The following is a 26,470-nucleotide window of genomic DNA, read 5'->3' as shown; positions in this document are numbered from 1 at the left end:
CTGTACCCATCTGGGTGATTAACACTACATTACAGAAAAGGAAAAATATTTTTCTTCCCACATATTTTTTAGCACTAATGGTGCAACTTTATTTGAAAACAATTCTCTAATCCATCACAGAGGAGGAACATTTTGTGGTATATTGTATACTGTATTCATTTGGGTGATTATAGAAAGGAATTTTTTCCACATATATTTTAGCACTAATGAATATATTTTTTTGATGATATATATTTTTTTGATGATTTGTGGTATATACAGTTGCAAGAAAAAGTATGTGAACCCCTTTGGATTACGTGGAGTTTTGCATGAATTGGGCATAAAATGTGCTCTGAACGTCATCTAAGTCACAACAATAGAAGAACACAGTCTGCTGAACATAATACTACACAAACATTAGATGTTGCCATGGTTTAATTGCACATAACATGTAAACATTCACAGTGCAGGGAGGAAAAAGTATGTGAACCTTTGGACTTAATAACTGCTTGACCCTCCTTTGGCAGCAATAACCTCAACCAAACGTTTCCTGTAGTTGCAGATCAGACCTGCACAACAATCTGGAGTCATTTTGGACCACTCCTCTTCACAAAACTGTTTCAGTGTAGCAATATTCTTGGGATGTCTGGTGTGAATTGCTCTCTTAATGTCATGCCACAGCATTTCAATCGGGTTGAGGTCAGGACTCTGACTGGGCCACTCCAGAAGGCGTATTCTGTGCTGTTGCAGCCATTGTTTTGTTGAATTACTTGTATGCTTTGGGTCATTGTCCTGTTGCATCCCCCATCCTCTGCGGAGCTTCAGTTGGCGGACAGATGGTTGTACGTTTTCCTGCATAATGTCTTGCTAAACTCTGGAATTCATTTTCCCAACAATGACAACAATCCGTCCAGGCCCTGTGGCAGCAAAGCAGCCCCAAACCATGATGCTCCCTCCGCCATGTTTTACAGTGGGGATGAGGCTTTGATGTTGGTGTGCTGTGCCTTTTTTTCTCCACACATAGTGTTGTGTGTTCTTCCCAAACAACTCAATCTTGGTTTCATCTGTCCACAGTATATTTTGCCAGTAGTGCTGTGGAACATCCAGGTGCTCTTTTGCAAACTTCAAACGTGCTGCAATATTCTTTTTGGACAGCAATGGCTTCCTCCGTGGTGTCCTCCCATGTACTCCATTCTTGTTTAATGTTTTCCTTATTGTAGATGTGTCAACAAAAATGTTAGCATGTGCCAGAGATTTCTGTAGGTCTTTAGCTGACACTCTGGGATTCTTCTTTACCTCATGCAGCATTCTGCGCTGTGCTCTTGCAGTCATTTTTACAGGACGACCACGCCTAGGGAGAGTAGCAACAGTGCTAAACTTTCTCCATTTGTAGACAGTCTGTCTTACCGTGGACACATGAACATCAAGGCTTTTGGAGATACTTTTGTAACCCTTTCCAGCTTCATGCAAGTCAACAATTCTTGATCGTAGGTCTTCTGAGAGCTCTTTTCTGAGAGGCATGGTTCACATCAGACAGTGCTTCTTGAAACCAGTAAACCCAAAACAGGTGTGTGTTTTTTAAGGGCAGGACAGCTGTCAGCAACACATCCAATATCATCACACTGATTGGAGTCAAGGTTGGCTCACTCCTGGCTCCAATTAGCTCTGGGAGAAGTCATTAAGCTAGGGCCTCACATACTTTTTCCTCCCTGCACTGTGAATGTTTACATGTTATGTGCAATTAAACCATGGAAACATCTAATGTTTGTGTAGTATTATGTTCAGCAGACTGTGTTCTTCTATTGTTGTGACTTAGATGATGTTCAGAGCACATTTTATGCCCAATTCATGCAAAACTCCACGTAATCCCAAGGGGTTCACATACTTTTTCTTGCAACTGTATATATAGAAGTTTTTCATAGAATTGATATATGTGGTAGGATTTATTGGAGCGCGGTACTATATTGGAATATATTGTCAACTCATACACACCTAGAGAGGGTGAACCAAGTACCCAGTGATCTAATATAATTATATAATACACTAAATTACACTATATTATATTTTTGATGTAAGTAAGCACCTTTCTAGTGGCTCACGAGTATTAATTAATTTTTTTTTTAAAAATCCTACTGGAAGCGTTCCAAAAGACCAAGCCATCTAGAAAACATATTGATGCTATTTGAACTTTTCTAATGGGTCTAATTTAAAACCTTCTTTCAGCGTCCTATTAATAGCAGAGGTCTCAGCTGTATCTGAAAACATTGACAGCAGCCACACACCACTGGCAAGGTGCCATTACCAAGTGTAGTTCTACTGAAATCTATAGTAGCATAAAAACCGTGCCAAAAAAAAAAGAAAGTAGTAAATTGGAAGCATAGGTTACCAGGAGGTTTCCCCATTCCTCTAGAGGGGTATTAAACCAGCTGAAGGTAGCTCTGCAGCACCATTAAAGGTCTCCAGATAGTCAGATATTTGAAGACAAATAAAACAAATTATTTTTATTATTTCTTTGTATTGTTTGTAGCCAATAAAATAAATATCCATTAGGCAACATTTTTCTACCCTATTATCACATCTGAACTTAATACACAACAGAAAATAAGCTAGAAAAATTCAAATACAGACAGATATAAAATGAAATCTTCATTAACACGTCATTAAATGTATTTTTAGCTTCAAGCACTGACATGGTATCAGCCTCTTGCAGACCCTGTAGAACAGAATTTGCAGAGGGGGAGGGAGAAGCAATACAAAAGCCAATCAGTTGTGCTGCAGTGCAAGAAACATGCTCATAGGTGATAAGAGCAGAGAGATGACCTCATAGGTCTGCTGATTCTCATTTTGCTGTCCAATCACAGACTGGGGAGAGGGACAAGCTATTTAAGTGTTTAGTAACAGAAGCACAAAAAAGGACTTGCTTTGCCAGACAGGGCTTTGTTGTGTGACAGAGCTGTGTAAATATCAGGACTGGATGGACAGAAATACAAATCCTTTGGCAGGTAAAACAGCTGCTATACACTCACCGGCCACTTTATTAGGTCCACCTTGCTAATGCCAAGAAAATATCCCCTACACCATTACACCACCATCACTGAACCGTTGATACAAGGCAGGATCCATGCTTTACACCAAATTCTGACCTTACCATCTGAATGTTGCAGCAACCAGTCTGCCCATTCTCCTCTGACAGCAACAAGGCATTTTCCTCCACACAACTGCCGCTCACTGGATATTTTCCATTTTTCTCTGTAAACCCTAGAGATGGTTGTGCGTAAAAACCCCAGTAGATCATCGTTTTTTTAAATACTCAGATCAGCTCATTTGGCACTGACAACCATGCCACATTCAAAGTCACTTAAATTCCCTTTCTTCCCCAATCTGATGCTCAGTTTGAACTTTGGAAAGTCGTCTTCACCAGGTCTAGATGCCTAAATGCATTGATTTGCTGCCATGTGATTGGCTGATTAGCAATTTGTGTTACCAAGCAATTGAACAGGTGTACCTAATAAAGTGGCCCATGAGTGTAGATGTAATTTATCTTTGTATTTAGCTGTACGCCTAGCGTTCAGTATGGGATGGCGGTATGTTGCCAGATGGGAAGTGTTTTATGTGTAAAGATGGCCATACATGGATTGAAATTCTGCAGGTTCAGCAGGGACTGAACTATGTTTGGGCAGGGAGGTTCTACAGAAGTCAATCTATAGATCCAATTCTGTACAACTGCCCTGACTTTTTTGTTGCTTAACCTCTTGGTGCTGGCCGTACGCAAATGTGTGGCCTCCTGGCGTCTGGGCCTTGCGGCCACACATTTGCCTGCAATTAAGAAAATCGTATGTGCTGAGAGCACGCGCCCTGCGCATTCCCAACACACATGTCCGGTACTCACGGAAAGGTCCCGATCTCCTCTTTCGATCGGGACCTTTCCCTATCATGTGACCGCTGTGACAGCACATCACGGCGGTCACATGACCTGAAAACCCCGCCCCGCCCCACCTCCTGGCTTCTGAAACCCTTAAAGGGCCAGGAGGCACCGGCGCCAAGGGGTTAATCAGCGTCACCAGCTATGGCTGGCAGCGCTGATCAGTGTATTTTGATGGTGTGGCAAGTCTCCTTGCTGTCAGGATACAATAGCTCAGCAGGCAGGATTCCCCCATCCTGACCATCCACTCTGAGTGTCTTGATGGGGAAATAGAGTTTTTTTGTTGTTGGAAAAAAAAATGATGCATGTTTGGGCTTGTTAACTCTACAGCAAGATGCCAACATATTCATTTACAACAGCTGTAAAGTGATTAATGAAGTGCTACTTGTAAAGTAATGGTGCCAAATGAGTATGGTGTTGTTATTTTTGTGGGTAGTTAAACCACAGAAGAGAAAAAAAAAGAGTAAATAAAGTAAATAAAAAAAATTGACATTTACGGCTCCATGCCAACTGTGTGTTTGAAAAAAAAAACAGCCATGAGAGCTAAAGGACCCACTGAGAAAGGTCTTGATCCCCAAATACACACTTTGTCTGATGCAGAGGAACACCTTCTTAACATTGACTCCTAACCTGAAGGATTTCACCTTATTGTTGGACTCAAGTAGGTAGTGAAGGGTAGGTGCATACATACAACACAGACACATTTGCCATGTAAAAACCAAATCACCCATTTCAAAACACCAACCCACCATGTATAAAGATGTAAATATTACATAGATATATAGAAGTATCAATATCATTTGGGTCAGATGTCTTTATCTCAATAGAAACCCTTATCCTAAAAACAGTTATTAATATTGTTAGTAAAACCAAAATCAATAATAATCCTCAAAGTGACTTTACCTTGTAGGACGTGTAGGGCCCATTTATTTTCGATAGGTTACCTTACACGTGAGAATCGCAGAAAAAAACTTCCTGACACTTTTCCAAAACGCACCATACCAAACTGCAGTTTGTAGTGCGTTTGCAGATGCATGGGGGTGCCATTAACAACTAATGTTAAAATAATTGATTGGAGGTTTTATTTGGTTACCTTTTCGGTGTATCAGCTGCTCAGTAATATTATCTGTGTATACGCTTTTGTGTACATACATTTATACATTTTTTGGCATTTAAGTCGCGCTCACTATAACATCTTATATTACAATTAACAACTAATGGCATCGCCAAGCGTCCGCTAAAGAGAAGCGCATTTCTCTGCGTGTTGGGAAAGTGCACAATGTTGCAGTTGTATACTGCAATGTTGCCATGCACAGGCAATGTCAATGTATACCCTTCATTGTGGTGTGTAAATATATACTGCTCAATACTGTACCTTTTACAGTACAGTGATTATTTGACAAAAACACTGCTTTATCCAAAAAATCTGCTTCCCTCTGTCCCTTCCTGTCAATGACAGACAGAGAGAACAAGTGCCCTATAGGGCCAAAAGTTTTTGAATATCTGACCATCACACCTACAGTAATTAGTAAATAGAGTCCACCTGTGTGTAAGCCCTCAGAGGTTTGTTAGAGAACATTAGTGAACAAACAGTATCATGAAGGCCAAGGAACAGGTCACGGATAAAGTTGTGGAGAAGTTGAAAGCAAGGTTAGGTTATAAAAAAAATCCCAAGCTTTGAACTTCTCACAGAGTACTGTTCAATCCATTATCCGAAAATGGAAAGAGTATGGCATAACTGCAAACCTACCAAGACATGGCCGTCCACCTAAACTGACAGGCCGGGCAAAGAGAGCATTCATCAGAGAAGCAGCCAAGAGACCCGTGGTAACTCTGGAGGAGCTGCAGAGTTCCACAGCTCAGGTGGGAGAATCTGTCCACAGGACAACTATTAGTCGTGCACTCCACAAATCTGGCCTTTATGGAAGAGTGGCAAGAAGAAAGACATTGTTGAAAGAAAGCCAAAAGAAGTCCCATTTGCAGTTTGCGAGAAGCCATGTGGGGGACACAGCAAACATGTGGAAGAAGGTGCTCTGGTCAGATGAGACCAAAATTGAACTTTTTGGCCTAAAAGAAAAACGCTACGTGTGGCAAAAAACTAACACTGCACATCACCCTGAACACACCATCCCCACCGTGAAACATGGTGGTGGGAGTATCATGTTCCCTGTCCCTGCTTTTCTTCAGCAGGGACAGGGAAGCTGGCCAGAGTTATTGGGAAGATGGATGGAGCCAAATACAGGGCAGTTTTAGAAGAAAATCTGTTAGAGTCTGCAAAACGCTTCAGACTGGGGCGGAGGTTCACCTTCCAGCAAGACAACGACCCAAAACATCCAGCCAAAGCTACAATGGAATGGTTTAGATCAAAGCATATTCATGTGTTAGAATGGCCCAGTCAAAGTTCAGACCTAAATCCAATTGAAAATCTGTGACAAGACTTGAAAATTGCTGTTCACAGCCGCTCTCCATCCAATCTGATAGAGCTTGAGCTATTTTACAAAGAAGAATGGGCAAACATTTTACTCTGTAGATATGCAAAGCTGGTAGAGACATCCCCAAAAAGACTTGCAGCTGTAATTACAGTGAAAGGTGGTTCTACAAAGTATTGACTCCGGAGGGCTGAACACAAATGCTGCCACACTTTTCAGATATTTATTTGTAAAAAAATTTGAAAATCATTTATTGTTTTCCTACCACTTCACAATTATGTGCCACTTTGTGTTGGTCTATCACATAAAATCATAATAAAATACATTTACGTTTTTTGTTGTAACATGATAAAATGTGTAAAATTTCAAGGGGTATGAATACTTTTTCAAGGCACTGTACATGAGTTTGTCGGACTTCCCATTCCAAAACCATGGGCATTAATATGCGAGTTGACCCTTTTGGGACCATTGCAGCCTTCACTCTGCTGGGAAGACTTTCCACAACAGTGTAGAGTGTGTCCATGGGGGCATTGTGTCCATTGAGACAAAAGAACATTAGTAAGGTTGAATAAAGAGACTTGGCTCCCAACTGGTGTTCCCATTTATCCCAAAGGTAGGGTTGGGGTCAGGGTTTTGAGCAGGCCACTTGAGTTCCTCCACACCAAGCTCATCAAGCCATGTCTTTATGGAGCTTCCTCTATACAAAGGGGTACATTCATGCTGGAACAGAAAAGGGCCTTCACCAAACTGTTACTACAAGGTTGGAAGCGTGCAATTGTCTAAACTGTATTTGTATGGTGTAGTGTTAACAGAACCCTTCACTGAAAATCCTGAAGCTCAATATCTTGGAAGGGTGTCCACACACAGCTGGCCATATAAGTAGGTTTGAAGATCAGGTATGTACAGACAGTTGTCTATTTAGTGTGCATTGGGGTTTATTTACTAAAGCTGGAGAGTGGAAAATCAGGCTCACTTCTGCATGGAAGCCTTAGGTTTTGCAGGAAGTCTTTCAGGTTTTATCACCAAAGCTGAACTGACGCTGAGGTTAGAAGCTGATTGGTTTCTATGCAGAAATGAGCCTGATTTTGCACTCTCCAGCTTTAGTAAATAAAACTTATTGTGTCTGTACACTTTTTAGCTGACCAAGAAAAAAGGAAAAAAAAAAAGAAAAACATTTTATCAACAAAATATACAGGTTGACCTCCTAAAAATGGTACGTATCTGGTCACCTTGAACTTCAATCTATTTTAACCAAGCAAAATAAGCAAATAGGCAGCAGTGAACCTCCAAGTGGAGTCAGAACTCCATTCTGAGGAACTATTTCTGGTCTGTGACTGAAGCCATAAGTAAAAAAAAAAAAGTGCTCTGGAATGATTGAGGAGGAGGAGTAAGCACTTAGCACCAATGTCACCCCTCACCTACCACTTAGCACCAATGTCACCCCTCACCTCCCACTTAGCACCAATGCCCCCCTCCACTTAGCACCAATGTCACCCCTCACCTCCCACTTAGCACCAACGTCACCCCTCACCTCCCATTTAGCACCAATGGCTCCCCTCTCCCCCCACTTAGCACCAATGTTCCCCATCTTCCCCCAACTCAGCACCAATATGCCCCCTCTCCCCCCACTTAGTACCAATGGCCTTCCCCACTTGGCACCAATGTCACCCCTTTCCCCCCAATGTCCCACCACTTAGCACCAATGCCCCCCCCACTTAGCACCAATGGCTCCCCTCTCCCCCCACTTAGCACCAATGTTCCCCATCTTCCCCCAACTCAGCACCAATATGCCCCCTCTCCCCCCACTTAGTACCAATGGCTTTCCCCACTTAGCACCAATATCACCCCTTTCCCCCCAATGTCCCACCACTTAGCACCAATGGCTCCCCTCTCTCCCCACTTAGCACCAATATCACCCCTCTCCCCCCACTAATCCCCAATTTTCCCCACTTAGCATCAATTGTTCCCCATTTATCACCAATGCCCCCTCCCCCCACTTAGCACCAATGTCCCCCCTTTCCTCCCACATACCACCAGTGGTTCCCCACTCCCCCCACTTAGCACCAATGCTAACTCTCACCCCACGTAGCACCAATGTTCCCCCTCTACCCCCACTGATCCTCAATGTCCCGCCTCTCCCCCCACTTAGCATCAATTCTCCCCTCCCCCCACTTAGCATCAATGTTCCCCCTTTCCCCCAAATTAGCACATTGCCCCCCCCCATTTATCACCAATGAATCCCCCCCCCCCACTTGGCACCAATGTGCCCCTCTCCCCCACATAGCACTAATGGCTCCCCTCCCCCAACTTAACACCAATAGCTGCCCTCTCCCACCCCCACTTAGCACCAATGGCTCCCCTCATCTAACATTAATACCTCCCCTCACTTAGCACCATTGTCTCCCATCTCCCTTCACTTAGCAACAGTGTTCCCCCTACCTAACTCACTCCTGAATTCTGTACTCTGTACACAGCACACTCTTGAACGCTGCAATCTGTATGTAGCACACTCCTGAACTACTAAAACTGGAGAGTGCAAGACCTGATTCAGCTGTGCATAGAAACCAATCAGCTTCCAGTTTTTTGTTTTTTTTTCTCAAAGCTTAATTGAACAAGCAGAAGATAGAAGCTGATTGGCTACAATGCACAACTGCACCAGATTTCTGCACTCCAGTTTTAGTAAATCTTCCCCAAAATGTCAGACACACCGATTCCCAAATTTCCTGCTGAAGAAAAAGTCGGGGTCATTATTCCATTTTCTGTAGAAATTTTGAGAGCTTTTCATTTTAAAACACTATCTTTCCTACACTGGATATTAATTTCGAATTTAATTTTTCCCAATTTATTTTTTGTAGGTGGAAGTTTTTAAATGCATCATCATGCAAAAATAAACAAATCAACGATGGCAGAATAAAATTTTTCCTTTTCTTCTGGATATTTGTTATAAATGGTCACGCACCGATTTGACCGCTGTAATTGTGGACAGTAGGGTGCGACTTGGCATGCGATTTGCAAGTCGCCTGGCATGCATTATTGCATGCCAAATCGCACCTGATGTGACCGGGGGCTAAGACACGTTTACATCTGTCAAGTGTTTTTTTTGCCAAAAGGCTGCTGCTCCTGAACACACTGGCCATGAGTTTTTACTTCCTGCTGGTAAATGCTACTGTTACTACTGCATAGGATAACATGGAGGGCAGTTTGGAAGCAGTAAAGAAAAACGCCTGACACGCCTAAAAGTGGCTGCAAAAATGCCCTGTGTGCATGAGGCCCTAAAATGGATCACAGCAGGAGCAAAAGTATACTCACAGATATCCAACAGGTGCAAGCGAAGAGATTAATCCCTATAATTCTCCCCTGCTGCGACCCCATCTAAGAATAAACTACAGTGGATATAAAAAGTCTACACACCCCTGTTAAAATGTCAGGTTTCTGTGATATACAAAAATGAGACAAAGATAAATCATTTCAGAACTTTTTGCACCTTTAATGTGACCTATAAACTGTACAACTCAGTTGAAGAACAAACTGAAATATTTTAGGTGGAGGGAAGTAAAAATTAAAAACTAAAATAATACGGTTGCATAAGTGTGCACGCCCTTAAACTAATACTTGGTTGAAGCCCCTTTTGATGTGATTCCAGCACTCAGTCTTTTTGGGGATGAGTCTATCAGCATGGCACATCTTGACTTGGCAATATTTGCCCACTCTTCCTTGCAAAAACACTCCAAATCTGTCCGACTGCGAGGACATCTCCTGTGCACAGCCCTCCTCGGAGCACCCCACAGATTTTCGAACGGATTCAGGTCTGGGCTCTGGCTGGGCCATTCCAAAACTTTCATCTTCTTCTGGTGAAGCCATTCCTTTGATGATTTGGATGTATGCTTTGGGTCGTTGTCATGCTGAAAGACGAAGTTCCTCTTCATGTTCAGCTTTCTAGCAGAAGCCTGAAGGTTTTGTGCCAATATTGACTGGTATTTGGAATTGTTCATAATTCCCTCTACCTTGACTAAGGCCCCAGTTCCAGCTGAAGAAAAACAGCCCCAAAGCATGATGCTGCCACCACCATGCTTCACGGTGGGTATGGTGTTCTTCTAGTGATGTGGAGTGTTGTTTTTGCGCCAAAGATATCTTTTGGAATTATGGCCAAAAAGTTCAACCTTGGTTTCATCAGACCATAACACATTTTCCCACATGCTTTTGGGAGGCTTCAGATGTGTTTTTGCAAAATTTAGCCGGGCTTGGATGTTTTTCTTTGTGAGAAAAGGCTTCCAACTTGCCACTCTACCCCATAGCCCAGACATATGACGAATACGGGAGATTGTTGTCACATGTACCACACAGCTAGTACTTACCAGATATTCCTTCAGCTTCTTTAATGTTGCTGTAGGCCTCTTGGCAGCCTCCCAGACCAGTTTTCTTCTTGTCTTTTTAGCAATTTTGGAGGGACGTCCAGTTCTTGGTAATGTCACTGTTGCACTGTTGGGGGGTTGTACCATAGTGGGGGGCTGGGGGAGGAGAGGATGGTTTGGGATATGTGCATTGTTAGAACATATGACATGTTTTTACTGTTATGTCCATAATAAATTTATGCCGCTTATTAGCCTTTTAGGTGCTTTATCTTTTTGTGGGTTTTTTTCTTGATTGTACTGATTTTGGATGCACCTCCCCCTTTGATTGGGGTTGGGCATTGTCAGATATACCACTCCCGGGACAGGCTCTTGGCCGTGAGGGTTTTTCTCAATGTCACTGATGCGCCATATTTTCTCCACTTGATGATGACTGTCTTCACTGTGTTCCATGGCCTTTGAAATTCTTTTGTACCCTTCTCCTGACTGATACCTTTTACCAATGAGATCCCTCTGATGCTTTGGAAGCTCTCTGCGGACCATGGCTTTTGCTGTAGGCTGCGACTAAGAAAATGTCAGGAAAGACCCACTAGAACAGCTGAACTTTATTTGGGGTTAATCAGAGGCACTTTAATTGATGGCGGGTGTGTACTGACTCCTATTTAACACAATTTTGAATGTGATTGCTTAAATCTGAACACAGCGACATCCCCAGTTATAAGAGGGTGTGCACACTTACGCAACCACGTTATTTTAGTTTTTAATGTTTACTCCCCCCCGAAAAAAAAAAGATTTCAGTTTGTTTTTCAATTGAGGAGTACAGTTTATAGGTCACATTAAAGGTGGAAAAAGTTCTGAAATGATTTATTTTTGACTCATTGTTTTACATTACAGAAACCTGACATTTTAACAGGGGTGTGTAGACTTTTTATATTCACTGTATAAGGGGGCATTGCTGTAGTAAGTGATCACATTGTCACTGGAGACATTGAAGAGTGGAGTAGAGAGTGGTGACAGTAATTTTGGAATGTTTGCCTCTCCTAGTAGTTTTGAACAGTCGCCAGAGACTCCTCCTAAAACCGGTCAGCTTTCCAGCTTGCTGAAATGGAAAATACATCAATGACTGTAGCCAGTGGAAGAGTGTTTATGTCAGATGAGGTTCTCCTTGAAGTGGCTGTCACTGGCTTAACAATAAAATTCATTGTGAGTTAATGCTGAGTGGGAGTCTTCCTTTAGGACCATGCACCTGCCACTGCTACTCTTTCCTTTAAAGAGTCTCTAAACCCAGAAACAAATATTATAATAAGTCTTTGAAATCTTACCAGTCATTAGATATAATGGCTGCATTCTTTTCTTTTTCTAGATTTGTTATGTATTTTTATGAAGCTGATCCGTCTAGTAATACACTTCCCGTCCTACAGTAATACTCATGCACTATATCTATGGAAAAGCAGTGTTTTCACCCTAGTGTGGTCTCCTGATTGGACTACAAATAACTTTCTAGGGCGTAGATGTTCCTGATGTAGTTCCCCCTTCTGGTGGTACCAGAGTTTATAGAATAGGGTAGCTTCAGGACCATTTGGATTGATAGGCAAGAGGTTGGTACCTTAGGAGCCACTAGAGGTCCCCATAGGTAGAATGCCAGTGATAGGCAGAGGGATATACCAGCTCTGCATCTGTCAACAGTTGGGCACCCTGGATGGTAGGCGATAATATAAATAGTTTTGGAAGAGGGCTGCCAGGGTTTGGTCTCGATCAGAAGCACTGAGGAGCAACTTACAACAGGATGTGGGCTGTAAGGGTCCATCTCAGAGCTCCCCCTTAGCAAGCAAGGAAAAGGGCAGGACTTTTTTGGATTTTTGTCATCCCTGGCTAGGGATTTAGAACTCTGGGCAACCCCAGGTACAGGCTTCTCCTCAACTCACTGTCTCTGCATTGTTCAGAACTAAGGAATTGGCCATCACCCGGGGGGCCGACCACCATTATACAACACCTCCTCCTCTCCTCATTCCCATAACATAGGGGAAAGCTTTCAGTGGTTCACAAAATATAAGAGATAATGCTGATAACATTGTTTGAGACTTTAGATCAATACAAAGAAAGTTATGAGAACACTAAATTTCTTTCAAGATCAACAGGAATTCTGAATGTGCTCAGCCTGAAAAAAAGAATGAATCCATGTCTAAAGATTTGCAAAATGCAATATATTAATTTTTTGGAGGGATGGGGTTATATCATTTATTTATTACAGATACCTATATAGCGCTATCTATGTGTGTACTCACCTACCGTCAATCCACTCTGATGGTCACATGATCCTCTGGCTTCCCTGTGTCAGTAGGCGGATTCTGCAGGGGAGATGAGGACGCGCCAACAATGCCAGGGCCATGGGAGCCTATGGGGGACATCTCGGCACCAGGGATTCACAGCCGTTGTCAAGCGCTCTATTACAAAGCGCTGCAGGATTATATGACCAGACCAGAGTGGATTGAAAAAAGATTCTTTTTATACAGGTTAGGCAGGATAGATAGAAGGAAGGGGGGGGGGATTTTTAAGAATAGTTATAGTTAGGGGGGTTCCTTCCGCTTTACATTCCAGGAATGTTCTAACAAAATCAAGCTATAATTTTAGAAAGGTGACTCTTTGTTAGGTTGCTAGGTAAATTTAGTTTTTGGCTCCTTCTACAATCAGAGGAGCAGAGATTGTTTGGTTTGGTCTGTTCAGGGTTTCACATTCTTGGAGTTTGATGGCTTTCCACTGCCTCTAGAAGAAGTTTCTAGATTGTACAGAGGGAGAATTCAAATAACCACCCTGAATATTGATCAGGGCTTAGCCAGTCCCTGGAGAGATGCGCTCAGATGGGGGTTGGGCAGGTGATAAACAGTCTAAAGCTCTGGAGAGATTGTCTTTCCTCAGGAACAACAGTTCCCACCATTAGAGAGGCTATTGCCCCTGAGGCAGCTCAAGAATTGGGTTGCTGTTCTACAAGGTACATGGCCCCATGAGTTGTCAGTCCGCCCCTGCTGTACCCCCTCTATCTACCCCCTCATTAGAAGGCAGAAGATGCCCCGTGTTTCTGGTAGCCCCCCAGATAATATTTCTCTTCCATTCCCTATCCCCTCTCCCCTTTCTCTCTCTTCCTCTTTCTCCCTCTCTCTTTCCTCCTCGGTCTCCCTCTCTCTTTGATAATCTCTCTCTCTCCCTCCTCACATATCCCTTTATCTTACTTTTTCTCTCATCCTCTCTCCTTCCTTTGTTTCCATCTCTGCCTCTTTCTCTCTCTACATCCTCCTCTCTTTCTCTCTATCTGCTCCTTTTCTTTTCCTCCACTTTCCCTTCTGTCTCTCTTGCTCACTCCTTTGTGACTTCTCAGTTGGGACACGGTACTGAGTAGGAGGAATATTTTTGAACTTTTTGAATGTCTACTTTCGCATAGTGGATGAATACTGAAACCTCTAACCAATAAGGGACTTATTGCCTTGCTCCTCTGTCTAAAGGACTCTAAGGTGGCCAATCTGAGCAAGTGATCACTCACTGGCAGGAGAACTGAGATCCAGCATGGAGCTTAGGGTAGATAAACTGTACATTCTGCCCCCCACCCCTTCCAAAATGGCAGGAAAGGGAAGCAACCTGTTTCTTTTATAGACTGTAAGGGACCCTTCCTCAATTTATGAGTGATACCACTTGCTCAACCTTTGCCTCAAGTACTGTGTCTGAAGAAAAGGAAGATGCTTCTGCAGTGGTAGTCAGAGTAGACAATCATTGAATTAGAAAGTTGCCCTTGTGCACAGGAAAATGTCCACCATTGTGGGCTCCAGACACCATTTGGTAGTGTCTGTGAACTGTCTTGTATAACTTATATACAATGTCCAAGCAGCAATGTTCCACCAAGCTTGGGCCTCCCTAAGAGGCTGGGCCATGGGACTCTGGATTTTTTCCCTCTTCTCCTCAAGCCTGATCATTGCAAGGGAAAGCATTATTGAAACAGCTAAGCATACTCTACACCAGGGGTGGGTAATTCATTTTACCAAGGGGCCACATGAGAAACTGAAATTGTTTTGGAATTAATAATTCTGCTCATTATTAATTATGATCAAGGGAAGGCCTGTAATTATGTAAACGTATAGAAAACAATCATGTGGCACTGGCTGAAAGGAGAGAGTCTGAGATGGGTACAGCAGGGATTTCTAACCTAGAGTGAAGATCCGGTGCTAGGCTCCTGGGGCTTGCAGCATGCAAGTGCTAACACAAAAAGAACTTTTTGCCAGGTAGCAGAGTACTGGGAGAGCATTGGGAAATCTTTTAGGCAATGCTCTCCCACCAGAATCAAACCTCCCCGTTTTACCAATCACCTCTTTCCTCTCCACATGGACATCTGTCAGCGTGCCCCTTTGAGCCTGTCAGCTTCCTTAGGGTGGAAGCTGACAGGCTCAGAGAGGCATGCTGGCAGTGGAGACATCAAGGGCTTGATAAGGACAGCCAATTGGCCCGATGTGACCCTTGGCCGCAGTTTGCCCAGGTCTGCTATATACTAGTCAGACCTTAAAAAGTCACCCTAACAAGCCTCCCTTACAATAGTTGTCATGCCCCTGAACACAAATGGAAACATCTGCAATAGACCTTTCAGATTATGGTAGACTGGAATTCAAAGTGGACATTACGTTTTCTCCTTGGAGCTGCTTTCAAAACCAAGATACAGACAGGGCTAGCTTTGGCAGCTATTTTACATCTTTCTTGTGGTTTTCCTTATACTATATATTTCACTAATTGTTAAAAGAAGACTAATAGTATCCTTTTAGTAGAAGATGAATGGCTGTGGGAATGGAGAGGAGATGTGTTCTAAGTGAGGACAGGCTGTACTTGATCTGTAGTTTGTGATATGGTTCACAATGGTCCTGCTTTCCAAGCATGACAATCAGAATTCTGTACAATGCAAAGAACTACCATCCTTCATCTCTAATGAATGCACAGGTACCAGTGTGTGCAGGATCCTCGAAATCTAACCAGTGGAAAGAGCGTAACGCCACAAAGTTTAAAGTCCTTCTGGCTCCCAGTATGTACAACGTTCGTCATTCCAACAAAAGGATTTGTGAGACCAATGATAGCAACTGATGTGTAAAGAAGCGTTTAGCATGAACTACATGACATGTCTTGGCACTGAACGAAAAAACATAAATAACTGCATCTGCATGTAGACAGAAAAGGGCATGATTCAGGAAATCATGAAAAGAGAAGTGGTTTGTTGTAATAGTTTTTTTTACATTGGATCACGCTGTCTTTGGATGTTCACCAGGGAAATGATTTTGCATCTTTAAAGTGCATCTAAAGCCCACGTCCTTTAATTTGAGTAGAGTAGGGTTGCCTTCACTTCATGTCCTGTAGCTTTTTATTTAAATTTTTTAATAAAATTTTCTATTTACTTTCCCCCAATGGTAAGTCGACCCCTTCTTGTACTCACCCAGAGGTGCCTCCTGTCCTTCGCCACAAAACAGAGTTTCAATTTTTCATCCCAAAAGATGAACCACATGTAGCCAGGTGCTGGCTATATCATTATGCCTTTCAGGGACATTTACAGATGAGACCACAGTTACACCTGTTCCCCCCTAGTGCCCAGTACTGAGACAGCTACATCACTTTCTGTTAGCAGAATGGATCCAGTTCTTCTTACAGCAAAGGATCTTGGAACCTGTAGTCCTATAGCCAATACATACTGTATTTCTGAGTGCTGATTGAACTACTGAATTAGATAAGGACTAAAATGTCCGGTGATTATCTGCTCCTGTCCAAATTAATCATTCTAGCTAGCTTTGCAATGTGCGCACACTGGAAGAGACTCACGCTGACACACAAGTTCAGTCTATGAACACTTCTAGTTTATTATAGTGAGAAAGTGAGCTTATATATGCAAAATGATGCAAGAGTCATGTGAGCGCTGCATAAGCATTATATTAGTCTTTGATTGGTCATTTCCACACGAAAACAATCTTCGTCAGAGTATAAGCGTGATCTTCTTCTAAGTCTTATCTATAGAAAGAAAAATATGTCTTTGTCTTCAGATCCACACGATGGGAGGGGGTTGGTGCATGTGAGCAGACATTTCTTGAGCAAGGATTTCTTAGAAAATATACATACAACATATATATATATTCATACAAAACATTTAGAAATATAAAAAAAGTATTAAAGTATAAAAGTAGATATGTATAAAATGTATAGAAATATGTAAATGTTCAATAGGAAACCAAATAGGCATTTTACCATATCCATCACACTACAACTACCAGAGAGCTGGCAAACAAGAAGGATGCTTGGAGAGCAGATATATTCTACAGCAAGGGACTGGCTTGCTCTCTCTTGGTGCGGGAATCAGAGCTGAACACAGGGGTCTGACATTCTCCTCCAGAGAGAGATTGTTGGCCTACTGCTGTGGGACTCTGCACATCAGTTCAGCACAGCGATGACACTGAATCACCGCACCGGGATCGCATCAGCTTCTCTGCATCAAGACTGTCGCTGTCCAGTCTTCACACAGACATCGCTGCTCGCAGCACTGACAGGGGGTTACTCAGCACTTCCCTGCAAACAGCCAAGAGCCTGGGCAATAACCCAAGCCTCTTTCTGTTGTCACTCTAGAGACACTGCATGCAGACACCATTACGCCTCAGTATCAGATCTTTGCTTTGAGCAGTACCACAGATTATCTGTTTAACTTCCTTGAGTTACCACTATTCACTACTCTTTATGGGCCCCACCATTACTAGCAAAAGACAACAGGCACCACCATATCAGAAACTTTAAACATCACAGGACTCAAGTTGCAATCTCTAGTTAAAGGGACCTTTTCTTTTCCAAGGCCAATGTTATTCAAATTAGCATACTTCTTATGTCGGAGTATGCATTTATATAATTCTCTGCAGCCATCATTGCGGTGCCAGGAGGCCAGGAGGCCTAGTCTTGTAATTGAAGCTTACTACTCATGACTGTATAATTTGTTAAATGTTGCTAATTAATTATTCCTATTTTACTATTGTTCTATTTAATTGTGTTAACTGGTGTTGTATTTTATAAACCCTTTATTCTTGTGTTCTACTCTTTTGAACAAGTCTAATATAGAGGTGTTACTAAAGAATTGTGTGTCTTGTATTATTATCCTATATCGTTGAAATATGTCTGAACCCAGAGTGTCAGAGATGTTGGAAGGCTTGCAAGGTCAGGGCAACCACTGGGGACAAGCATTATCAAGCGGCCCCTGTGGCGGTAGCGCTACACACATTTCGGGACAGCATCACTACATCCCAATCAGACATACAGTATTTAGCGGCTCCTGTTAAGAGCCATCACCTTAGAGGGTGCCCAGAAAGAAGCCGATTTTGGCATCCAGTCCAGTTTGTAAGCAGGTGCTTCCAGGTGTGTGTTGATAATAAAGTTGGCTTTATTTTTACTGTTCTGGTTAAAGGAACATGAAATATTTATTGTTACACCTGCTGTTCTTATATGGGTGTCTATCCCAATGTACTTTGTTCAATAATGTGTTAGTGAGTTAGCAGGCTGCCCAGGAGCTAGGAAAGGGTTACGTCTGCCCACTCCCAGGTGATTATGGCACTGCCCCCCTGTGGTGGGCTATAAATACAAGGGAAGGCAGCCTAAAGAGAGGGGACCTCCTCAACCGTAAAGAAGGGATTCTGCAAGAAGTAACTGACCTCCCTTTTGGAGTATCCAGTCGGGGTGCCAGAAGAGGAAGGCAGACCTAACAGAGGGGATTCTCTTTATTTTAGACGTATGAACTGGGTGGTCTGTGTCGGCCTGAACTGATCAGAGCTATATAAGGAGGAAGATGTGCAAGACTCTGGCAAGGGAGGGTTAAAATCCCTGTCAGATATTTTTTCACCATCTGTGTCCCATTGTAGAGATTTTTCCTTTCACTTCCTGTCCCATAGCCAAACAGAAAGTGAGACAAAATCCCTGAAGATTAAGGCAATTTCTTGGGGCCCCCCCAGGTCACCAGAACTAGTGTCCCCATTGGACGATTTCCCCTCTATTACTTTTCTTGGGACAACCCAACATTTGGGATTTTCTTGTACTTTCACTTTCAATGATAATGGTAAACAGGACACATAGAGAGGGTGAATCTCCTTAAAAGGGGCACAAACAGCAATAAAAACTGACAGGAGTTCTAATCCCTCTCCACTCCATCCAAAACTAAAATAAAAGTTTTGCCTTTAGTTATACTTTAATCAGGGGTGGACTGACCATTTGGAAACTCAGGCACTGCCCGAGGGCCTGGGGTCAGTAGAGGGCCCCATGAGATGCCCCTGGTACCTTTTTCATAGGCTTTTTTGAGTTTGGGCAAGGACACAGGGGCCCCATGATCCCCTATTGCCCGGGTGCCCCATGAGTTGTCAATCCGCTCCTGACTTTAATTCTGTATCAGCAAGAAGTCTAAAAATGCTGGTCTGAAGTTCTTACAAATGGATGCAAGCAAGGCGTATCCAAAAGAACAGGGCTTACATTCGGGGATAGACAGTACTGAAGGTTAATGAGTGGTAAAGGCCACAATCAGAAGATGAATGGTCGTGGCCAGGAGTAACCAAGAAGTCTGGAGGAGAATGTATATCAGCCAGCCAGAAGGAAGTAGTACCTAGACATGGGAGATGGTAACCCTGGTAGTGAGGGGGTCAGTTAGCCAACCTTCTCCCTAGCAACCTGTGTCCCATACATCAGACTGATATCATGACACAGGGAACGTATGCACCTAGCCTGGATGGGGAACGGAGAAAAAGAGTAGCATACTCAAACAACGGTCAAGTCGTCTGCTGCAGAGGTCCTCTTGGTGTAAATGGTGGGATCCTCTCATTGTCACTGGGAGTGAGGTGGCAATTGGAGCTGGTGGAACTGGAGCGGGACACAGGGGGCACTCTTTACGTCTGGAGGAACAGAAATTTAATCTCCAAACATGGAAAAGTTTCTTCACGATGAGAGCTGTGAAAATGTGGAATAGACTCCCTCAAGAGTTGGTTCTGGCCAGCTCAGTGGATTGCTATAAAAAAGGCCTGGATTCTTTCTTGGATACACAGAATATAACTGGATATAACATTTATAGGTAAAGTTGATCCAGGGAATATCCAATTGCCTCTCGGGGGGTCAGGAAGGAACTTTTTTCCCTGCAGGAGCAAATTCAGTCATGCTTTGCTGTGTTTTTTTGCCTTCCTCTGGATCAACTGTGGGTGTAGGATTATGACTTTTTTTTTTTCTTTAATGGTTGAAATGGATGGACTTTTTTCAGCCAGACTAACTATGTAACTATGTAATAGGCCCTTAGAAATGCTACTTTTGTAGAAGTGGAGAAGCTGTGCAAAGACACAGGAAGAGAAAAGCTCAGTGTACAAAGTGGAATTGTGCAGGGTGAATGGCTTGCTTCTAAATTGGGGTGCCGCTTTAATGCTGATTCTGGCAGGATTGCGGCCCCCTGTGCCTGTGTTCCTGGGCATTAGCAAGAGTGTTTGTGAAGGTCCCCACACATCAGGCAATAAGCTAGAGAGCACTACCAGAGCCAGCATTCACACAGCTAATGACAGCGACCTGTAGTTTTTGGCAGCGATAAGTATATGTATGGTGGGAAGTGATCCAGCTTTAACTACAAGAGCTTCATTAAGTAGCTCAACTGTGATGGAAGATATACAAATTGCACTTAATGAGTGTTATCCTGTCAATATTTCAATAAATGAGTCTACTACTGAGAAGCTAATTCTGCCTTCATGTTGGCTTGATGTTCTGGGTGTCTGCAAGCAAAAGGTAGCATTGATTGTAAACCCCCAAATGATTAACATAATAAACATGTCATGTTTTTGTTTAGTTTTGGATGGAGTGGAAAGGGATTAGAACACCTGCTCTGTGTAATGGTTTTGCACAGAGCAACCCTGATTCTCCTCCTCTTGCTCCTGGTGCTTGCTATGGGGGCACTTGTGCATGCTCGCTCCCGAGCCGGCTGTGTGTGTGTCCATAGACACCCACAGCGCAGCTTGATCCCACCCCCACGCTCACTCCTTATGGCTGTGATTGACAGCAGCTGGAGCCAGTGGCTCTCTCTGAGCCTATGAGGAGGGAGAGAGTGGAGAGAGCCATTGCTCTCATGCACAGTGGTGTATTTAGGTGTTGTGCTACCCTAGGCAACACAAAAATCATCTGCCCCCATGGACACTGACCAACACTACCCCCCCTTCCTGCGGACAGAGCCTGACATTGACCTACAACACCCCTGCCCCCCACCTGGGAGAGCCTTCCATCACCCCCCCCCCCCCCCCTCAGCGATAGAGAGAAAGACACTCATCTTCACAGCTCCAGACATCCCCGGGAACAAGAGTCAGGCTCTACATACACCATCGAGCAGCCCACAGCCTCTCTCGGCTCCCACCTGGTTCCCATGGTGCGCGTATCCCTTCTTTCATCCCTTCTTCTGGGAGGAGGTACTGCCCCCCTAAAAAATGCCGCCGTAGGCAAGTGCCTTGTGGTAAATATGCCCCTGTTCATGCACAGTGCTGGATCAAGAATGAGCTCAGGTAAGTATAAGGGGGAGCTGCACTTTACAACCACTTTAAAGTCACAGGCTGCAGTAGGGCTGATCTATGTCAGACAATTGGTGAACATCACCAAGAACTGCATAGATACTGGGATTTACATTATTGTGTCACCTCTGAAGATTACTAGTTTATAAACTGTTCAATATTATGCTTTTGCTGGACTACAAAACACAACCTCCCTTTTTGTTCTGTAGATGAAGAGAGCGGGCTGTGTTTTGTAGTCCAGCAGAAGATAACTGGTTCGGCTGACAGCACTGCATGTGTGTTGTCAGCCTAAAAAGTAAGTTAGGAGTACACTGGACTTCGGGAAGATCAACAGGTATTGTTCTATACTTGCAGAAAAATGGGGCACGTGGGAAATGTACATATATCGAGTTGTACTGGAAATGTTTTTACATTACGAATAAACATATAATACAGGATCACCTGACCCCTGGAAGGTTCATGCCTAGGGCATTTTTTGCTATTTAGCACTGCGCTACTTTAACTGGAAATTGCTTGGCCATGCAACACTAATGAAAATGAAATTTATATAGTTTTTTCACACAAATAGAGCTTTCGTTTGGTGGTATTTAAGGACCACTGGGTTTCTTACTTTTTGCTATATAAATGAAAAAAAAATACCAAACATTTTGAAAAAAAGCACATTTTCTGTTTTTCTGTTCTAAAATGTTGCAAACAAATAATCTTTCATCGTAAATTTAGGTCAAAATGTATTCTGCTACATTTCTTTTGGTAAAAATAACCCCAAATCAGTGTACATTATGTATTCTGTGTGAAATTTATAGAGTCTACAAACTATGGCATATACTGTATATTTGAAAAGTGATCAATCCTGATGTACTGGTAGCCTATCTCATTTTTTTTTTTGAGGCCCTAAAATGCCAGAACAGTAAAAATATCCCACAAATGACCCCTTTTTGGAAGGTAGACAGTCCAAGCTATTTAGTAAAAGGTGTGGCAAATTTTTTTGAAGTTGTAATGTTTTTGAAAATGAAATAAATTTTATTTAAAAACATTTTTTTTTACACACTGTCACCAGTGCAGTACAGCGTTGTCCTATGACTGGTGTGACGGTGATCAGGGTTACTGACTGGTGACAGTATGTAAAAAAAAAAAAAGTTAAATATATATGGATTTTCATTCATGACAGCTTAATTACTGTTGTGATATTGTGATTGGCTACAGCTAATCACATGGTACAGGGTGCCAAGTATCATGTGATAGCTGTGTGCCAATGACAGCCTCACAACAATAAGCGGGCTGTTCATGAATGAAAGCCATTCATAACAGTTTGCTTACATAATATCATGTAATCGCTATGACCAATCACAGTGATCACATGATACCTCGGCTGTTCACAGCGGCCGGGTACCGAACGCCGTGATCTGTTATGTCCATCGGACAAAGTGGTCACAGGATTGCGCCGCTGCACCAAGGGGCACTAGTGCACATGTGCCAGGTGACGTACCAGTACATCACCTGGCCAGGCTGTACCACCCACCTGCAGTAAATGTACTGTGGGTGGGTGGCAAGTGATTGTTTGATTTAAAAAAAAAAAAATCATTATACTTACCTGCGCTATGCAGTAGTTTTGCACACAGCAGCCCCGATCCTCCTCTTCTCAGATTCACCACCGGCACTCCTGGCTCCTCCTCCCCCACCAAGTGCCCCCATAGGAAGCCACTCATGTGTGCTAAGTTCCAAGCTGGGCTGCTTGTGTCTATTCAGTCACATTCCCTGGCTGGGCCAGATAAACCCTTTTCTGTTAGAAGAGAGAAAAGGGTTGTGTCCCTCCTCAGTTATTCAGTAGGCTGTGAAATCTAATCTGTCCTGCTCTTCAGGTCAATTGACTGTGGGGCAACAAAGAATTTAGATCAAAAAATATTAGCCACTTGCTGCCCTGCCACTGTAGATATACGGCGGCAGGGCGGCACTGGCAGGCAAAACCACGTTTTAAAACGTGTGTTTTGTAAACAGCTAGGGGGCGCGCGCGAGGCGCGCCGCCGCCCTATCTGTCCTGCCGATCACCGCCGCAGATGTGAGTCGCCGGGTCACAGCCGGTCCTTATCGGCTATCTCCCAGTGATTGGCGGCAAACAGTGACAGACAGCACAGCTGCAGTAGCTGTGCTGTCTGTCACTTCCCTGTCAGCTCGAGGATGAGCTGATCGAGAAAGAACAGTTTCTCTTTCTCGATCAGCCTTGTCCTGCCCAGTACACACCCCCGCCCCCTAGTAAAACACTCCCCTCACTCCTATAACTCTTCCCTGCAAAATAAAGTTAACCCCTTCCTCCCCAGTGCCATTAGTACAGTGTCAGTTTTTTTTTTTTTTGCACTGATCACTGTATTAGTGTTTTTGGGGATGTCAGTGACCCCAAGTCAGTACCCCCCCCAATGTCAGAATGTCCGCCGCAGTCCCGCAGTCCCGCCATAAGTCGCTGGTCACTGCCATAAGTCCCTCATTGCCGCCATAATTCGCTGATTGCCGCCATTATTAGTATAAAAAAAAACCTAAAAATCCCAGTATCTTTCCCGCCATTTATAAACGCTATAACTTTCACATAAATCAATTAATTTACAGGTATTGGATTTTTTTTTTAGAAAAGACATGTCGCAGAATGCATTTTGGCAGAAATTTATGACTAAAATTGGATTTTTGCATTTTTTTTTACTGGACATGTTTTATAGCAAAAAGTCCAAAATATTGTTTTTTTTCCTCAAAATTGTCAGACTTTTTTTATAGCGCAAAAAATAAAAACCGCACAGGCAATCAAATACCACCAAAAGAAAGCTCAATTTGTGGAGAAAAAAAGGATGTAAATTTCATTTATGTATCGTATTGCATGACCGCGCAATTGTCCGTTAAACTAGCGCTGAAAAATGGTGTAAATTGCAGTATCTATACCATAGTTTGTAGACGCTATAACTTCCACACAAAGCAATCAATATACACTTATTGGGATTTTTTTTTACCAAAAACATGGAGCAGAATACATTTTGGCCTAAATTTATAACCAACTTTGAGTTTACTATATATTTTTTATAGCTGAAAGTAAAAAATATTGTTTTTCTTCAAAATCTTTTGCCTTTTTTTGTTTATAGCGTGAAAAATAAAAAGCGCACAGGTGATCAAATTACACCGAAAGAAAGCTCTATTTGTGTGAAAAAAGGACGTAAATTTCGTTTGGGTGCAGCATTGCATGACCGCGCAATTATCAGTTGAATTAGTGCAGCGCCGAGTAGCAAAAAGAGGCGGGGTCATTAAGGGGGGTAAATCCTCTGGAGGTCAAGTGGTTAAGGCCAGCTAAAAGCTTACATAACATCCAATAACTCTAGTTTTGTTTTTTTTCCCACAGGAGCCAGTCACCCCTCTCACAATGTCTGGAAATTCCACATTTTCAAATGAGTCCTGTTTTTCCATTGAAGGCTTTCGATGGCTTTTGGACTACCAACCAATCTACATGTGGTTCATCTTCATCTTGGGATTCATAGAAAATGCATTCGTCATTTCAGTCTTTTTGCTTCATAAAAGTCGTTGCACTGTGGCAGAGATCTATCTGGGGAACATGGCAGCCGCAGACTTGGTTTTCGTCAGTGGCCTACCCTTTTTTGCTATTTCTATTTCTAGAGGGTTCTGCTGGCAGTTTGGTAATTTCCTATGTGTTGCAGTGAACACCTTGATCATGTTAAACCTCTTTGCCAGCATCTACTTTTTATTGATGGTCAGCATCGATCGATATTTGGCTTTAGTGAAGACCATGTCTTTTGGACGGATGAGAAGACCTTGGTGGGCCAAAGTGATCTGCGCCATGATTTGGACCTTTGCAATAGTTGTGAGTTTACCTAAAATTGTTTTCCGAAGAATTGTCTACATCGCAGAGTTAAACATCACTGGATGTATCATAGAATATCCATCGGACGAATGGATTATTTTAAACAATATCATCTTAAATGTTATTGGTTTCTTGATACCTGTAATAGTCATTGGATATTGCTCCTTCCAGATTGTAAATGTCCTGAGAAATAACACCATGAATAAATTTAAGGAAATGAAAAACGAAAAGAGAGCCACGTGGTTGGTTTTATCAGTGCTGCTGGTGTTCGTAGCCTGTTGGCTTCCATTCCAAATATCGACTTTTATAGACACGTTGCTGAATTTTAAAGTCTTCCCTTTGTGTTCTGTAAAACAACCCAATGAAATCTTTAACCAAATATCGACCTACATCGGTTTCAGTAACAGCTGCATCAATCCACTCCTGTATGTAATAGTCGGGAACAATTTTAGAAAGAAAGCAAAAGAGGTCTATAGGCCACTGGTGCCAGCAAGGCTCAGGCCGAGGAGCTCTTCCGTGCAAACAAATTATTCCATGGAGACAACACAATCTTCCTTTTACCTGGATTGTCAGAAAAAGAAGTCCATCTCTTGAGTGCACCAATCAGGAGTTGTGCTTTAAAGAGATTTTCTCAGTGATCCAATAAACTCATTGGAGGGTTGATCCCTTTGGACCTCTAACATTGCAAAGAGAGGTTTAATACAAAACAGTAACAATGCATCAGTTCTGTACGCCCATGCCGTGATCATTCGGTACTGCAACTTTTTCTGCTCTTTAAAGTACAGTGTATGTAAATCCAAAATCTATTTGTTAATTTGTTTGTTATCATAGCTTACTGCAGACAATTTTCTCCTCCAAATTATTTTTTGTAAATTTGTGCACAATATTCCTCACTTGGAGATTCTGACAGCGATGGCACTTTCTGTTTCAGACAGATTTATAAGGAGGCAAAGGGGATAACTGCCAATGGCCCCCTTGAGAGAAGGGCCCCACCCCTTTATATAAAAATAATATAAAACAAGCAAAAAAATATATATAATGTAATAAAACATAAATAATATAAAATAATAAAATTACTTTCTATCATTAAATGTATCTCGGGAAGTAATATTTTACCTGCCATATTCTGTAAAAGTTTTTACTCTAGACTGGTATATTATATCTGTTTTTTTTTAAAGAATTTTGGCAGCTTAAGTGATCCACACATAGGTGTAGATTTACTAAAGATGGAGCACCCAGAATCTGATGTAGCTGTGCATGGTAGCCAATCAGCTTCCAACTTCAGCTTTGACAATAAAACCTGGAAGCTGATTGGTTTCTGGTGCACCAGATTTTTCTCATTCCAGCTTTAGTAATTCTCTTCCATAGAGAGCTTACAC

General features: G+C 42.6%; 1 protein-coding gene across 1 annotated transcript in view; it reads left to right on the top strand.

The window, feature by feature from the left end:
* Positions 1-26,182, top strand: part of LOC149444174 (B2 bradykinin receptor-like) — a 40,360-nt gene extending 14,178 nt beyond the window's left edge. The window contains exon 2 of the mRNA XM_089654864.1: positions 24,615-26,182. Within this exon, the coding sequence (XP_089510990.1) occupies positions 24,615-25,685 (1,071 nt within the window). The 3' untranslated portion in view covers positions 25,686-26,182. The remainder of the gene's footprint in view (positions 1-24,614) is intronic.
* The last annotated feature ends 288 nt before the right edge of the window (positions 26,183-26,470 follow it).

The sequence above is a fragment of the Staurois parvus genome, unplaced genomic scaffold (genome assembly GCF_062004578.1).
Source record: "Staurois parvus isolate SC_StPar_1 unplaced genomic scaffold, SC_StPar_1.0 ptg000811l, whole genome shotgun sequence".
NCBI classification, from domain to species: Eukaryota; Metazoa; Chordata; class Amphibia; order Anura; family Ranidae; genus Staurois; species Staurois parvus.
This window is presented reverse-complemented; position numbering and strand designations above follow the sequence as displayed.